The following is a 16752-nucleotide window of genomic DNA, read 5'->3' on the forward strand; positions in this document are numbered from 1 at the left end:
CAAACAAAAGGTGCTTTATTTAAGTCAAGGTCTTAGGAGTTCAGGATTCTGAAGACCTCTCTGAGATTAGTGATTTCCACCCTGTGCAGCCTGGAACAGATTCAGAAATACTCCAGACAGAAGAGAATTTCTTTCAAGATTTGTAGTGAGAAAAATCCCTAAGTAATTCAGTTTAACCACTTTCAGAGCCAGGAAATCCCTTTTACCTCTGTGTTGTACTACTTCCACCTAAATTCTAAATACTCACAAATGATAAGTACATGGATACAGAGCTAACCAAGCTCTCAGATAAATTCAATTTCTGGAATGCCCCCTTACAAATATCTAAGGTGAAGGAAGTCTCCTGTCCCACTGGGCTCATGTCCTCCATTTCCTCTGTATTTTTCTAGTTAGAAATTAAAAAAGGTGCCCTGGTGGGGTAGAGGGAGAACCACTCTTGACTTCTGAAAATCATGACCCCATAGCAGAAGGCCAGATGTCTGTTTTTCTGGTCATGTTCTGAGTCAAGAGCAGATAATGGAATCTAGTTCCACTGGCAATCATTGACAACCCAAGTTTTCAGAATTCCTACTACTATGCACTTTTTTCTTGTTCTCCATGGACATTGCAGTGGGAAGCTGGGAGACGCTATTTCAAGGCCATATCCCATATGCACCAGCAAGCAAGGGGGTTGTTTCCCTTGAGAGTCTCTAAAAATCAGAAAGATAATTTGGGAGAGGATTAGCAGCAAGTTAGTTAGTGGTTCTAGTGGTGTTAACCCTAGAAGTGTTTACATTGGTGATTGAGATCAGATTTATTTTAGAGAATTTTTTTAATCACTGAACTAATAAGTGGTCACTGTAATATCCAAGAGTAATGCTATATGTATATGTAAGTATATGTTAATGCATTTATCAAGCAATTAACAATGTTCCTTCCAATCATACTCCCCTCAAATAGCCAGTATAAACAGTTTATTATGTTTTACTTCTTTTCCTCTCCTTTCCTTCTCTCTCTTCCTCCCGCCATCCTCCTGTTATTTATGTTCCTGCTCCTCAGTTCCCCCCTTGCACCTCCTTCTTGGCTCACCCCGATGACATCAATCTATTTACTCTATAAAAACACACACACCCTATGGGAAATATTACATCCTGTAGACATTTCCTGAAACATCTGGGAGTTGACACATACTGCAGCCATGCCTTCCTTCCTTTTAACAGTAATATAATAGTTCATAATATGGATATTCAATTGTTTATTCAGCCATTCTGTTTATAGTTCATTTTGGTGGGTTTTGCCTTTAACCATTACACAGTATGCAAGCATTCTTAGTCTCAAGAGAGACTGATGCTCTGTTTACTTTTAAGCAGAAGCCTTTTAACCAATTTGTTCACACTCCCCTTTGCAGAATTCTTTGAAATAGAAAAAAAACTTTGGGACTTCCCATTCCTGGATGCTGGGCCCTTTTTATGGATGCCCCACCTCAGCTGCGTTCATGTCTTGGTTCTGAGTTTGGAGTACTCCCCACTCACCCCTAGGGACAGTCTGGGCCACTAGCAGTCTGGACTTTGAGATGAACTCCCTCCCACCTGCTGGCCCAGGGCCACTGAAATAAAGGGGCAAGAAGGAGAGGTCTGGAGGACCTCTGTGATTCTGTTCTCACACCTGACAATGAAGCATGAACCTTCCATCAGTCTCTGAGAGACTTAAAAAACTCGTTCTTTTTGACGCTGCTGGAAGTAGTCTGCTCTCCACACCCTGTCTTCCTGACTGTCGGGCCTTGCCTGGATTTCTACAATGACCTTGTGACTTGGCATGCTATTCTCTGCACCCTGTGGTCCTGTTGAAATGAGTTATGCTCACTCATGCTTGTATCAGCAGGCAGGAAAGAACTCCAGACCTTTGTACTCCTCTGGGCATTTCTTGATTTTCTTCCACTGTGGTTGCTTGGAGCACAAAACAGATTTTGCCTGTGTCCATCGCAGGGCCGTCCCTTCACAAGGCTCACAGTAATTCTGAACCTTCGGTAGGAGCCAAGGTCATGGATGCTACCACTAGAGAATGGATGCCACTCCATCAAACTGACATATGCAGCAGGCTTATGGGGCATCTCTGCTATCCAAGGCATGGTGCTTAATTCTGGGAATTCAAAGAGGGAAAGAGAGGCATGAAATCTGCACCCACAGCAAGGTGGTAAGTGCAGTAACAGGATTTACCGAATGTGCCCGATCTTGTGGACCTAACCTAGAGACACAGGTATGGGCTTCAAAGAGAAGAGGACATTAGGGTTTTGAAGGACGAATAGAAGTTTGTGGCAGATGGAGGAGAGGGAACAAAGGCACTGATACATGAAGGAGCCCAGTAAAGCTAGCAGAAATGCAATGCAGGACAGACAAGCTAAAACAGTGGTGGATCAGACTGAAAAGCATGGTTGAGCCAAGACTGTGAGGGCCTTGAATCCATTCATTCATTCTTTCCTCCTTCATTCAATACATTTTCTAGACCAGCATTGTCTGATAGAAGTATAATGGGCTATGTAAGTATTTAAAATTTCCTAGCAGTCATATTTTCAAAGACAATAAAAAATAAATTAAAATCATTTAAAACGATACCTATCATATTGTAGTAGCCTAAGTATTATCATTTCAACATGCAACAATATAAAACATCTTACCTAGATAGTTTATGATTTTTTAACTAAGTCTTTAAAATGTGGTACTTAATGACTCCTCAATTCAGATGATAAATTTTCATCCAAAATGCAAATATTTTATTGTGTTTCATAAAATTTACTATTAAAAAAAGACAGGTTTCACATAACTAAGTTGTTACAGTATATTTTTTTAATGTTTCAATAACAGGGTGAAATATCTAGTTTAAAAATCAGTCTTGTTTTAATTACATAGAATTACAAACTTAGTTCCCCAGTTGCACTGGCCACAGTATAGTTGTTCAGAAACCAAATGGTAGCTAGCTGCTGCTGCATTGGAAAGCACATTCTAGACTGTTCTAGAAAGTTTGATCTAAATACTGCAAATAATGGAGCAAACCAAAAGTCATTATTAGCAGGGGAGCATGTTAGAAGGAGTCCACAAGTGATGACCATGAACAGATCTGTGACAGCCTGGGTTTAACCCAGAAGCCTCTTGGCACAGTTACAGGAAAACCAAAACCAAAACTCAAGCAGTGTTTTGAGTGATGTGGGAAAAACAAACTCGAGTTGAGCAATGTTAGAACTGGCATCTATTTGGTGGTTTACAAATTCACGGAACTAGAGAGAAAGAGTAGACAACATGTGCAGCTCCCAATGCATGTGACAGTTTTCCTGCTTTAGCAGTGGGGTGCACTGACTGCTGGCAGAAATATTATCACTGACTGCTCCACTTTTCTTTCGAGAAGTCTGGTGAAGACTTAGAAATGGATCCTATTTTCTGCTCACTTGTCTTCAGCTTTTTATAAACAAAAAGAAATCTTCTGTACTGATCAGGGTATCACTTGCTGCAGGATTTTATAGCAAGTCTCAGACCAACAAGGACAAGTTTCTTAAAGTTAAACATAAAGCTACCTGGGCCCTCCCCGGTGGCGCAGCAGGTTAAAGCACAGCACTGAGAAGCTAAAGCCACTTCAGCATGAGTTCGATCCCCGCCCACCCCAGAGGTGAACCACAAGGCGTGGCAGCATGATCCACAGGACGCTGCTCCCCTCAGCAGTGTATTTCATCAGTTGGCCTGTTCTGCTCCCCACTCTGTCTCTGGTGAATCCTCTCCCTCCCCCTGCACCTCTGACCTGTACCCCAGTTCTGTATGTATAAATAAATAATCTTTAAAAACTTAAAAAAAAAAAAAAAAGTAAAGCTACCTACCTAGTTTCCAATTAAATTAAAGCCTCATAGCTTCTGAGTTCTGATTTGGAATTGGTCTTTTGGGAACAGGTGAAAGAGGGTTACTGGAAATTAATTTCACAGCAATGATTATGGAGCCAACACTTATAGTATGTGGGAGGACATCTGATTTTCAAATTTTTACGTAACTGAGTTTTCTTCATACAAAGCAATCAATATACTAATTAGGATTCTTATTTGTTCGGTAAGGACATTAAACACTATTACCTGGTTGACTGGTTTAAATTTGCTAAAATTATAAGTGCTAACAATAGAACCTATGATTCAGTAAGCACTTAGCAAATTGCTCTCCCCCACCCCCAATTCCTACGAGGTACACAGTAACATATGAAAATATAAAACTTATTTAATGTTCTCTTAAAATATTCTCCATTTGGAATTTAGATGAGCAGGGAGAAACCACTATGAGATTCAGGAAACTTTCAGGTAATCTGTAGAGAAACAAAGGAGAAATTTTGAGAGTAGACAGCAACAAAGCAAACAAGAAGGAAGGTTTAAGATGAAAATAGAAAGGGGAAATGTTGGCACTAATGCTCTGAGAGATGGCACACCCTGGCAGCCTGGCCCCAGCTTTTTCCAAAACACCTTCTTCTGCTGATTGACAAGAGGCCCCTGAAAAGCCTCCTGCCTCCCAGTCATCAGAAAGTAGCAAGTGTCACACCTTCAAGTGTTTATGACTAAGCCCTTGTTTCTGAAACAATTGGTTTTTTTTGTTGTTGTTGTTGTTTTATGAGAGCCCCTTATCCTTCCAGAAAGCACAGACTGAGAATCAGAAAATGGGCTCCCACAGAGTATTTCTTCCCCCACCAGACCTGTCATCTGTGAAGAAATGTGGAAATGAGGATACATTCTTTTATTCCTTTGCCTGCTTTTCTAGAGCGAAAGGCTGGTTAACGACCATGTGTCCTCATAAAGCCTACTATTTAGCTGGTTATGTGGAGACCTGGGTTATTGGTGAGATACATATGGCCAACATGTGAAAAGTTGAACTTCATGGTAAATTACAACTAGTTGAATGTGTTGAAAGAGCCGTGAGTTCGTAGTTCCCAAGTGGACCAAAAAGCTGTTAGAATGAATGAATGTATTTTTGTCACTCTAAGAGAAATTAGGGATAATGGGCAAGCCAAATTATGTATGTCATACAATACTGGTATGACAATGATTGAAAAGGTTATCATTTGCCAAAAAAAGAAGATGTTATAACGTTCTTGAAAAAAAAAGTTACTAATAATTTATCAGTATTAAAAGAGACAGGCTGATGGGGAGCTAAACTATTGGTGCAGGATCATGTGTGCTTTGGTGGTGGGTGTGTTGTGGTGTTGTACATTGATGAGTTGTGAACCCCTCCCCTAATTCATTTGCAGTGTTATAAACTAACATTGCCTCAATCAAAAATAATACAATTTTAAAAGGTATGACGACTATTAGATACTAGAAATATAGACCTGGTTTTCCTTCAGAAGGAAGATAAATTTAGAAAAGCTTACATATATAGGTGGGGAGTATTATATAGTATTGGTTGAAGAGAAGTGAATATAAGAAGGAAAATATTTCAGGGCTGGTTAGTAGAAATAGGACATTTAAGTCCATTAAATGCAATCAGCTACATTAAGCTTCACTTTGTAACATTTTTGACCATGACTGACCACATAGGCAATGGTGGCCCAGGTGGGCTACGCCCTCTGGGTTTGTGTAATTACACTGTGTGCTGTTAACAGCACATTTCTCAGAAAGTATCCAAGAGGTAGTGACTGTAGTAGAATTCAGTGAGACACTATGGAGAGCAGATAAAGAAAAGACTACAAAATGTCCGCTACCTTGTAGGGACAAGAGAGGTTTCAGAATATAGTTGGGGTGTGTTCTAATGAAGCAGAACTAAAATGTAACTTGAAGTCCCATCACAAGCATCTCTGGTTTATGTAAGTATATTACAATCTGAATCCTCACTTGCAAATGAAGCAGTGACTGGGGGTCAATTGCTCATTTATTAACTGCTGCTTCTGAGGAAGATCCACTGTGGTCTTTGGAAAGTGTTTGTGCCAAGGACTCCCTTTATAATTCCAGCTTCGTTCTTTTCATTTTCAGCCAACCAGCTGTTTTGCTTGGTGGGTGTAGAAGTCAACAAGTTGGAGTATTTTGGAGTCAGAAACTTGGATTTGAACCAGCCCTAGCTGCATACTTAGCAGGATGACCTTAGGAAAATTGATTCTTTGTCAGGACTTCCAGTCTCGTCATTTGTGAAGTAGGGATAACAGTACTTCTCTTGGGAGATCATTGTTAGGAGTACCCAGTTATGTTCCATGGGTGTTCAGTTTTATTATTTTAAATGATAATTTTCCTCAGGCAGATTTTCTGCTCTCCCAAGTGCCACCACTATATTCATAGCTTCTGTGCTTACCTCATACCTGAAAATACCTGCTGTTTCTTCTCTTGAGCTGTGAGCTCCTCAAGAGTAGGGTGGCCATGTCTTATTCAACCCAGTATATACAACACATAACACATTGTTGGCACCCAGAAAATGTTGACAGGAAAAGGAAGGAGAGGTAAAGCAATAGGTGAAGTATCATGAGGGGCATGAACTTTGCAACAGTGATATGCTTTTGTCCCCTCCATGAAGAGAGAGCCTCCAGCCAGGGAGACACAGAAACACGTTGCAGGTTGCCGAGTTGGGCTCTCCTGAGTGTGAAACACTTAATTGGGAATTAGATATGGTGGTAGTGGTGGCTTGACATTTAATTTTATATTATATTTACAGGGGTATATGTATATGGGAAATGTGTATGATCTGAAAAATTACAAAATGAACATCATATAATCACCACAAAGGTCAAAATATAAGATGTGTCTCTACTGATCGCATCTCCCTTCCTCTTCCTAAGTAACCATGATCTTTTATAATGACCTCCTGCTTCTCTTTATGGCTTTACCACTTAAAAATGGATCCCTACCAACATAAGTTTTATTTTTGAACTTCCTATAAATCTGAATTGTGTACACAAATTGGGACTTGCTTCTTTACCCTCAATTTTGTAGGATTAATCCAAGCTGTTCAATATACGTCACTTTTCCTCCCTATTGCTATAGTATTGTTGTGTTATGTGATTATTCCACAACTTATCTATCTACTGCGGGCAGACATTTAAAATGATCTCTGTATACAAACATTTCTTAAGACTAATAACTTTTTTTTTTTACTTTTAACTGTAGATAAATGCAGAAGGGACTCCAGAGGAAGTCTTTCTTCAACTTTGCACAGCTATTGACTCTATTTTCTGAAGGCATCAATGCAGAAGAGAGTAGAAACAGAAAAATTCTGAAAGGTTCATCCCTTAACAGTTATGTTTCAAATTAATCCTGTGTCCCCCTAAATCCTGACATTGCTATTTGCTCCCCAGCTTAACCTGAGAGGGGTCTGGAAATCATGCATGGTGTACTGGTATTATCCACCTTTTTCTGCATTATTCAGAGCTACCTGCACTCACAGCACACTTTTCTCTAAGATTGTGCCAGAGCTAAGCTAGTGTGTGAACCACCAGTCCTGCCGGTTGTGGCCTCAAGACTTGCTGGAGTCTGATTATATGGTTCTATTCTTACCAATTAGATAGCAATTCCAACTCTATGGAATCTTCCTTCCTGTCCCCAAGATTTATACCCTGCTGTCTGATGAAGCCCCACAATGTGTGTGTTTGTGGGTGGGAGGGGCAGACACAGGCATCTTCTTTTGGTGGCTGTTAGTCACCTCAACTCCCATCCACTAGTCACTTAGGGCCGGAGACTGGGTTGACAAGGCTGCTAAATTTACTAAGAAATTTAGTGTGAAATTGCATAGCTTCTGCAAGACAGAAAAACCCAAACTGGACACCAGTAACATTTTTAGGGAACTGGCTACCTGGGATACTGTCGTCATGGCTGAGAATAAACTGGATAAATTGTCTGACCTACTGTCTCCTCAACCTAGTGGTGCATTTTCACAATTATAAATTAACACCAATAACTAACTGTAAATGAAAAGCATGAAGTGATTTGTTATTGCACTCAAAGAACAAATGTTAATTCATAATTTCAATTAAATTACCTACTTATGATTGTTGTCAAGAAAATATAGTGATAAAATTGATGTGGTGGGAAGGGCATGTCAGTACACACTGCTTAACAGATTCCGATGTTGTATATGTCACAAAGGCCTTTTTCAGGGGCTTGCAGACCTTATCATACCTGTATGTAAAATTGTGTCTCCTTGAAGAACCAGTGAAGTCTAGGTTCTCCTTTGTGTTATCAGTTGCCAGATCAGAGCTTCTTATACAGTCTACTGAACTAATTGCATCTTCCTTTCACAGTCACTACAAAATATCAGTTTCAGTTTGCATGATTTTTTTTTTTTTTTTTATGGTTGTGCAGACAAGGATCCATTTCTGGGGCAGAATTGTATTTTTAAAGTCTTTTTTTTTCTTGAAATGGACATGTACAAATAAAATAGATGGAACACAGAATAATTTTTTCTATTTATTTGTAATTCACATCATTCTGGAAAGTATTTGAAGTCTTATTCCAAACAGAATGAGAAGCAAACACAGTAATAGTTGAGATTTATGATATGCTCATATGGTTTTAATTTTGGCAAGAGATCAACTTCGAACTATTACACAGAGAGAACTCTCAGGGTAATCATGATACATGGTAATTTTCATATTTCCTTTTCCTCCAGCAGTCATTCTTAACACAAATGTATTTGCTAAAGAAGAAACTAAAATTTCTTTGGTTACAATTATTCTTCTAATAATAAAGGAGTGCATCTCTGCAACTCACACAGTTGTCAAATACTTTAAAATTACCCCCAAATTGTCATACCCTCTATAAGGGAGCATAAGGAGTATTAGAAAGAGTTCCATTATCTGTTGTGCTGGAAAACACAAAATGACTTCATAGGGATTAACATTCTTTAAACACACCAAGTTCTATCAAACACAGCCGATGCCCACTGCAGTTCTGACAACTTGGGCAAGGGAAATGAGACCACAGTGCAGCGGACAAGCCCACCATGTCTTTGACGGCTGTGGGCAACAGCCCCTCTTGAAAAAAAGTCAGCAGGGATAAATGGTTTTGCCTGAAGGATATCTGGAGGTGCAAAGCGAGTCTTACTATATGGAATAGCTAAAGTATGTTTATGATTTGAATGGCTTGAGATGACATCATTGCTTTATAAAGTCATAGAATTTTAAACCAAGAATGTACCTCAGAAGTCTCTGCCCAGCAGAACAACACATCAGAACAACACATCAGAACACATCAGAACAACACATCAGAATCCTATCCAAGCTCATTTTACAACTGTCCGGGTCTTGGTCCTCCCTGGTGACCTAGGGGTTAAGTTTTAGCACTATCACAGCTATGGCCTGAATTTGATCCTTGGGCAGATAATCCATAGATAGTGCAGCAGGCCTCTCCCTTCTTGCCTGCTGCTCCCCGCAGCAGTGTATTTCAGTAAATCCGACTTAATGCTCCCTACTCTGTCTCAGTAAATGCCTTAATACTCCCCACTGTCTCTGGTGAGTATTTTCAACACCCTGCACCTCTAGCCTACACCCCAGATCTTCTACTAAAAAAAAAAAAAAACAGCACACCACAAGTCAGGGTCTCTGCACCCTCTTCATACCCCATGAATTACCACTCTCCTCTTACTCATTTGGCTCAGGCTACAAAATTGCCTGGAAAAAGCCAAGCTTTTTACAAGATCAGGCCTTCTGTTGCCAACCTTCTGTTTCTTTCCGCAGGTTACACATCAAGCTAATTCCCTCAAAGATCATTCAGATCTGTTGAAATTTACCCTAGTCATTGAAGCATTCTGATTGTTCTATCTGAAATTGCAGAATGGCCTCCATTCTTCTATCATTTTTCTTCACAGTATACACCTCTGCCTAAAATCACAGTAATTTTTGTTTACTTGTTTATTGTGGGTCTTATGCATTAGACTACAGCTCCATTAAAGGCACGGCTTCGTATCCCCAGTCCAACACATAGCAATATTATTGACTTCTAGTATTAAAGTCTGAACCGTAGTTTCTCATCTGTATAGTAGGTATAATAATAGTAAGCAGCCTCAGAGAGGTATTATGAGAATTAAAGAGATGGTGTGTATATCATTTACTAGTTCCTAGTGCTCCATTACAAAAAAATTTTTTGGCCAACATCTGCTGAGTGCTTCACTTACACAATTTAGACTAGGATTTAGCGTTTCTACTCTAGTGCCCTCTAACATTATATCACTCTAAAATATGTTATAGAATCAAGATGACTGACCTAACCAGGGTGCCAGAGAGAACCAAAATCTTCTCGGTTACCCAGAACTGAACCACATCCTCTAGATAAGATAGGATGAAATTCATTTATCAGTCCTCTAGATGTCTGTTAAGGAGATGTCCTGAAACAAGCCCTCTCACGATCCTCCAGACACAATCCGGCATAGGGGTCGTCTCCTAACTTTCTAGGGAAAAAAATGTTTGCTCACAATGGTCATACAACCAACAAATTATTTGTTGAGGAATGATTAAGAGTCAGGGCCAAGGGATACAGACAGGAACAGATGGTTCATATCCCTCAGGGATCAAAAATCCAGTTCATAGTCTACATAACTAGAAAAAAAAGGCTCTCCCCCCCACCCCTTGGGGGAGGACAGATAAACAGGCACATTTTTCTTCAAGGTAAGAAATAAAAACAATACTTTACAGCCTAAAAGGACAATGCTTGTATAATCTGTGTGAAAACCGACTAGTTATCTGGAGACTTCTACTTCCACATACTACACTTCCAACAACGGCCTTCAAACTTTGTTATTCACAGTAAGAAATACAGTTGATATAGCATACCATACTATGACTAAAAAGAAGAATAACTTAGTACGTGTGATGGACTTTTTGTTTCATTTAAAAAATAAAAAATGTTCCTATCTCAGAAAAATGGTTGTATTCTGAAATTTAAATAAAAGGGATGATAGAAGAAAATTAGCCTATCATCAGGATGTGAAAGGCAGCAAACTGCACTGAAATAGTCTATTTAAAGCAAGAGACACATCCCTTAGCCCTAACTTTGCCTAAAGCCTTATAATCACATATTTGCTGACAAATTTAAATATATAAATTATATGTGTGATTCTGAGTTTACCACAGGTAGACTATTTCAGTACTTTAGCTCCAGTCAAGACATTTATTCTGTGCTCAAACCCACGTATGTCTAGGCTTGTATTCTTAAGAGGCACAGCACACCCACGAAAAGACTGTACAGCACCCCCATACCTCCGCTTCTAACACTCTGGGGATAATGACACAAAGGGACTATTCTTGCTTGGGAAAGAGGGTAATGAGGCTTACTGGACTATCTGTGAGTTTAAAATCCAAGCATCAACACTTTATTCACTACATGAATTTGGGGAAATTATTTAGCCTCTTTGCGTAATTTCCTCAAATGAAAACAGGTTAACAAATGAACCTACCTCTTAGAGTAGTGAAAATTCACTTTGTTTTAATATGCCTCTTTCACACACAGTAAGCACTGTATCAGTGTTTGCTATAAGTAATGTTACACAGCCAATCAAAACCTCCTGTTTAAACCTTAAAGCAGTGGTTCTAGGTGTTATTAAAAGTTCCTTAGCAAATAACTTGAGCATAATATTTCAGGATCTACCTCTGATCTACTGAAGACCACTTAGTAAGCAATGCTTTATCAAGCAGAACTGTGTTGTCAATACTTCTTTGTAGGGGATGGAAGCCCCACTTGCAAATAATGAAAGTGGTGCCCATTCTTACAGTACCCGAATTTAAACAACACCCACTGAGGAATTTAAAGTCATGAGAACTAACTGCTTGGAACCAAAAAATGCGTAATAAACACATCTTCATTCAAGCAGAAAATAATCCTCTTTGCCACTCAAAATTCTTAAAACCTCTGCCCTTGAAAAATACATTTAAATGGATTAATTTTGTCTATTTTGTCTATATAAACAATTATATCACTCTTTGAAAGCATATGTCATACTTTATAGGATTTTTGAGTGGATCTTAATGGCTCTCTAAAACCTATTAGTTTCATTTCTATGCAAAAACAGGAATTCACAGAAGTTACCCTTCAAGTACTGTCTTACTACAAAAGATACATATCTGGTATATTTCAATGATAAATATCAAAATGCCCAGAATACTAAGATTCCCATCTTCCCCTAAGATTCCCTTCTTCTACCAAATAATTATTCCAGGATGAGAGTTAAGTTCAAATCCATTTCCTTGTCGTTTGTATGCAATATGTTTTATCATTATCACTACTGATCTCTAATCAATATATTACTTTAAAATTTCATATTTCTATCTATATTTAAAATTATAACACTTTTTTCAATTATAAAACCCAGGGTATGACATTTAATACTCTACAATGTACTGAAGAGGACTAGTAAATGTTTCCTTGATTTAAAATTGAAAGAAACATAAGATGCTTAAAAACTAGATTAGTATTAATACTTAATTTTAGAAAATTTGTATTGTCTTTTCCAATAGATAATAATAATTTGCAGGGAATACAGCAATTTTCAAATGCTGCCTGTTTAAATTCATGGGGTACTTATTTTTATCAAAAAGAATGAATGTAAAAATTTCAACCTAAGTTTCATTTTCACATCTGGACACATAATGGCCTTTCTTTAACTATAATGTATTTTCTTTTTTGTAACCCAATCTGATTTACTGTTTCAGCCCACAGTGAGTGAAAATATTAAAATCTTTTACAAAGCTTCTAAATTCACCCTTTTTCCATAAGATAGCCCTTATTCTTTCCAAAGGATAGATAGGTAAAGTACCCTTAATTAAAGGAAAGGAAAAAACCAAACAAACAAAAAAACAAAAATGAAAAAAAAATCAATTTTAAGCTTTAACACTATAGCAAAGAGATCCAAAATTTAAACAAAAGGAAGTCACAACAAGCATTCTATAATATAAACAGACAGTATCCACATAGTTTATTTCTCACAGTTCTCCTGACAAATGAACATTATTCAAGAACATACTGTATACACAGATAAGAAGAAACATACAAAATATTTTAAATGATGCACAACAAAATCCAGCAGTATAAAAGAATGCATGTGAACTCTTGCTCACTGCGCAGACTAAATTTAATCACTTGTTTAAATAGTAATAAAAATACAATCTTTTATGGATCTTGTGCAGACTACAAAAGAGGGAAATTATTACCATATATATGATTTTTTTATATTAGGCAGTTTTCTTTGATGAGTTGCAGTGACAACTCTAAATACAGAGGCAGAAGGCTGTGTATTTTAAAAGAATTAATGTTGTGAATTAGAGACTTTACACAGTTACTACCACTGGCACTTTTCACCATAGTTTGTACACATCACATGATCATCTTATATAACATTACATTTAAAAAATAGATCTGAGTGACAAATTTTATAACATTCACACACCATGAGCTGGTTAAGGAAGCAGTGCCACAGCTGCCTCCTGTAGTGCTTTGCTGTTGGTAATAAGGACAGTTCATTGTGGTTAAAAGAAATTAGACATCAATATGGTTAAGCAGCTCCAATTACTAAAGGCCATTCAGTGGCCACCCTTGGGACAGTGAGTTCTTTTAAAGTGTGTATCCTAGAAGCAAACACCATCATTGGTTAAAACTTTGTCTAAAGAAGTCAGTTTCTGTGCTGAAAACTATTTTCACAAAACTGAAAGCTACTAAACTTTTTTAATATAAATACTTTGTCTTCTTATTATCATTTATGACCAAGTTCTTTGAAACCTTTGGAATTTACTCTCTCTTTAATGTGTGCTCTCGTTTCCATCTCACCTATTTAAGATCACCACCTAAAAGGCTTTAAGGTGGTGGTGAGAGATCGCCAGGAAACCCTTTGCTCACCAGGAATGTTCAGCTGCTGAACAGTGATCTAGAGCCACAACGGTGCAGAGCTGGACTTGACGAGAACACCCAGGAAGCTGTCATGCTGTGAGTGTCATTTCAGGGAAAGCAGAGAAACTTTCCAAACTGCACATAATTCACAATGATACCATTGCTATGTGTTGAAGAGGACTAGTATATAATGTTCTCTTCCATGTCATCTGTTTGCTGGGAAGTAGTTTGGGTCAAGGTAATTATAACTGGTGCCCTGGGACACGCAGTAGTCTCTGTCTAAGAACGTCTCTGACCTATAAACAGGTTCTAACTGGTGATCTTCCTTGTGAATATCTGTTTCATGTAGGCTGCAAAGAAGAAAAAAAACAAACACATTATTATATTGCATTAGATGTAATTCAGCCTAAACACTACAAAACTTCATAACTCTCACTCTCTAAATTCATTACTTATTAAAATTTCTAAAGGAAAGTTACTTGGGATGTGTTATAAAGAAAAATTTTTTATAATGTAGAACAGCAGTGTTTGATCCATTAAGTGTAGTAATTTTCAAAATATCTTGAAAATCAAATGTCACAATAATTGAGAAACTCTTGAATTGTCAAAATTTAAAATGCACAATGAAGGAAAATACTTACCAGTCTGAACAAGAATCACAGAAATCCAAAGACATTTCTGGAGGACAATCCTGACAGTGCCACCGAACACCCTGGATAGGTTCTATGCCACAGTTATCACACTGTTACAGAGCCAGAGAGAAAGAGTATTTAGCTATATTGTTCCCTTCTGGGAAACACGTTCATACGTACATAGACATCCTTTCCTCTCTCCCCATGTAGTGAATGGCAGTATAATACCAAAAAATAGCCATTGAATTGTTTGGATACAATTTCTTGGCAAACCAGGAGAAATCCCATCCAAGACTAAGCTTCAGGTAGGTAAAAGGGATATTGAAATATTCAACATGCTATCTTTTTTTTTTTTTTTAATGTTAAGTAAATTATCTGCAAACTTGGGCACTTCACTATGCGATCTACTTAAGATGTACTTCAGGCTGGTCTACAAGGCTATGCATACCATTACAGACACCATAGTTAAAACTACATATACAGTTTTATTACAGAACTACTTAACTGGCTATTATGGTCGAAAACATAAACCCAGGTGAACACAAAGCACTCTGCATTTTTTCCTACTCAATCACTCTCAAACCTGAGGGATGCTGATAACCAATGCCCATTATGAAGAACAAGCAGATCTAGCTCTTTCTCTGTTCATGGCACTGAGATAGGCCTCCATATGTTCTGCACAATTTTGGAAATTAAAGTGACTCATATATATACCATCTCTCATCATCAGTCAAATAGAGTTTGAGAGATTGTCAAACAAGCCTCAGTTGGGATCTTGCAGCAAAATTATGAGAAATGGAGTTTCCTCTTAAAAGGGCAGTGTTGTCAGGAAAATCTCAAATAGGTCATTGAATATCAAGAGGTAAAGCCATTTAATATAGTCTGGCTAGTGACCATGTCAGAATGCCAGAAGTATACTAATTGTGTTTGAAATGCAGTTTACTAGTGCTTAGTTTCATTCTAATACCACCAAATACAGTCCATTCTAATGCCAAAGTGTTCTTAAGCCTGTCAATCTCTCTCTATTCCCACAGCCACAGTTCAAATTCAAGACATTCTTTTACCTAAATTACCAAAAGACAGTTTTCCAGCTTTCAGTCTTGTTCTTTCTATCCATTTTCCAAACTAAAGCCAGAATGATCTTTCTCCCTACACCTAATTTTTCTTCAAGTACATAAATAGCACACATGAATACATTACTGTGAAAAGAATTTAACAACATAGTAGCCAAAGGTTCAGAGTTCTGCACTCTTTAACTCTCCACCTTCACAAAGGTTACAAAATACTACCAGTTTAAGTAGCTGAAGTCTTTACTGAAAAGCACATTTCATGTTAATTATTCAGTTGTTCTCCAGACTTTTAGAACAATTTAATCTCCTTAGCAAAATTTCCAAGGCCCTTCAATAGCCTCTCATTACTCTACAGTCATATTCAGCAGTTTAACTCATTTAACTCTCTAAATTCTTTATAAGATGAAAATTGAATGAGGGCAGGAACTGTGTGCAACTTATTTACTGCTGAAGCCCTTGCACTTAGTTAAGTACCGAGAATAGAAAGAGCACACCAAAAAAATCCAAAAACAGATCCACAACAAGTATCCCAAAAAAAAAAAAAAAAAAAAAAAAAAAAAAAAAAAAAAAACAACAACAAAAAACCCAGCAGAGATAATTGAATCTGAAAGGGAAAAAAAAATTCTTATCCATAAACAAAAGGAAGAAAAACAGCTTGGTGGATTAATGCATAAAGAAAATGTGATATACCACACCAGAATATTCTTCAGCCCTACAACAGAAGGAAATTCTACCATTTGCAAAAATAAGGATGAGCCTAGAAGTCATGCTCAATGTAATAAGGCTGAAAAACAAATGCTCTCTGGTTGTACTCATAAGTAAAATCTAAAAAAGCTAATCTCAGAAAAGAAAAGGCTAGAATGATGGTGGCAGAGGCTGTATGTGTATGAGATATGGGGACACATTGGTCAAAGCGTACAAAATTTTAGCTGTAAAGTACATAAAGGTTCTAGAGATCTAATAATGCACAGCATGGTGATTATATTTAATTCTGTATTGCATACCTGAAATTTGCTAAGACAGTATATCTTAAGTAGTCTCATCACACACATACAAGGTAACTATGAGGTGATTTTTTAAACTTTAAATTTTTATACACTTTATATACAAAAAGCGGAGGAAGAGGGGAGGAGAAAATAGCTAGAAAAATTTATCTCAAAATTAACTGCAACATATAGATCTCTTTATGTTTCTTTTCTCTCCACTGCACTGTAATTCTTTTGACATCAGGTAATTGTGGTATACTACTTTCAGGACAAAA

General features: G+C 37.6%; 2 protein-coding genes across 4 annotated transcripts in view; one reads left to right on the forward strand and one right to left on the reverse strand.

Annotated features, from left to right (window-relative positions):
- Positions 1-7865, forward strand: part of AK5 (adenylate kinase 5) — a 214700-nt gene extending 206835 nt beyond the window's left edge. For both annotated transcript variants that reach the window (XM_012722539.1, XM_004679135.2), the window contains exon 14: positions 7088-7865. In XM_012722539.1, coding sequence (XP_012577993.1) covers positions 7088-7156 — 69 coding nt within the window. In that variant the 3' untranslated portion in view covers positions 7157-7865. The remainder of the gene's footprint in view (positions 1-7087) is intronic.
- A 4986-nt stretch (positions 7866-12851) lies between these two features.
- The window catches only part of ZZZ3 (zinc finger, ZZ-type containing 3), a 68895-nt gene continuing 64994 nt past the window's right edge, over positions 12852-16752 (reverse strand). The window contains exons 13-14 of one of the 2 annotated variants that reach the window (XM_012722583.1): positions 14431-14531; positions 12852-14139 (exon numbers count right to left, since the gene is read on the reverse strand). In XM_012722583.1, coding sequence (XP_012578037.1) covers positions 13995-14139; positions 14431-14531 — 246 coding nt within the window. In that variant the 3' untranslated portion in view covers positions 12852-13994. The remainder of the gene's footprint in view (positions 14140-14430; positions 14532-16752) is intronic. The other variant, XM_012722584.1, reaches the window with a different exon arrangement.

Source organism: Condylura cristata, unplaced genomic scaffold (assembly GCF_000260355.1).
Source record: "Condylura cristata isolate star-nosed mole 26May11 unplaced genomic scaffold, ConCri1.0 scaffold00008, whole genome shotgun sequence".
Classification (NCBI taxonomy): domain Eukaryota; kingdom Metazoa; phylum Chordata; class Mammalia; order Eulipotyphla; family Talpidae; genus Condylura; species Condylura cristata.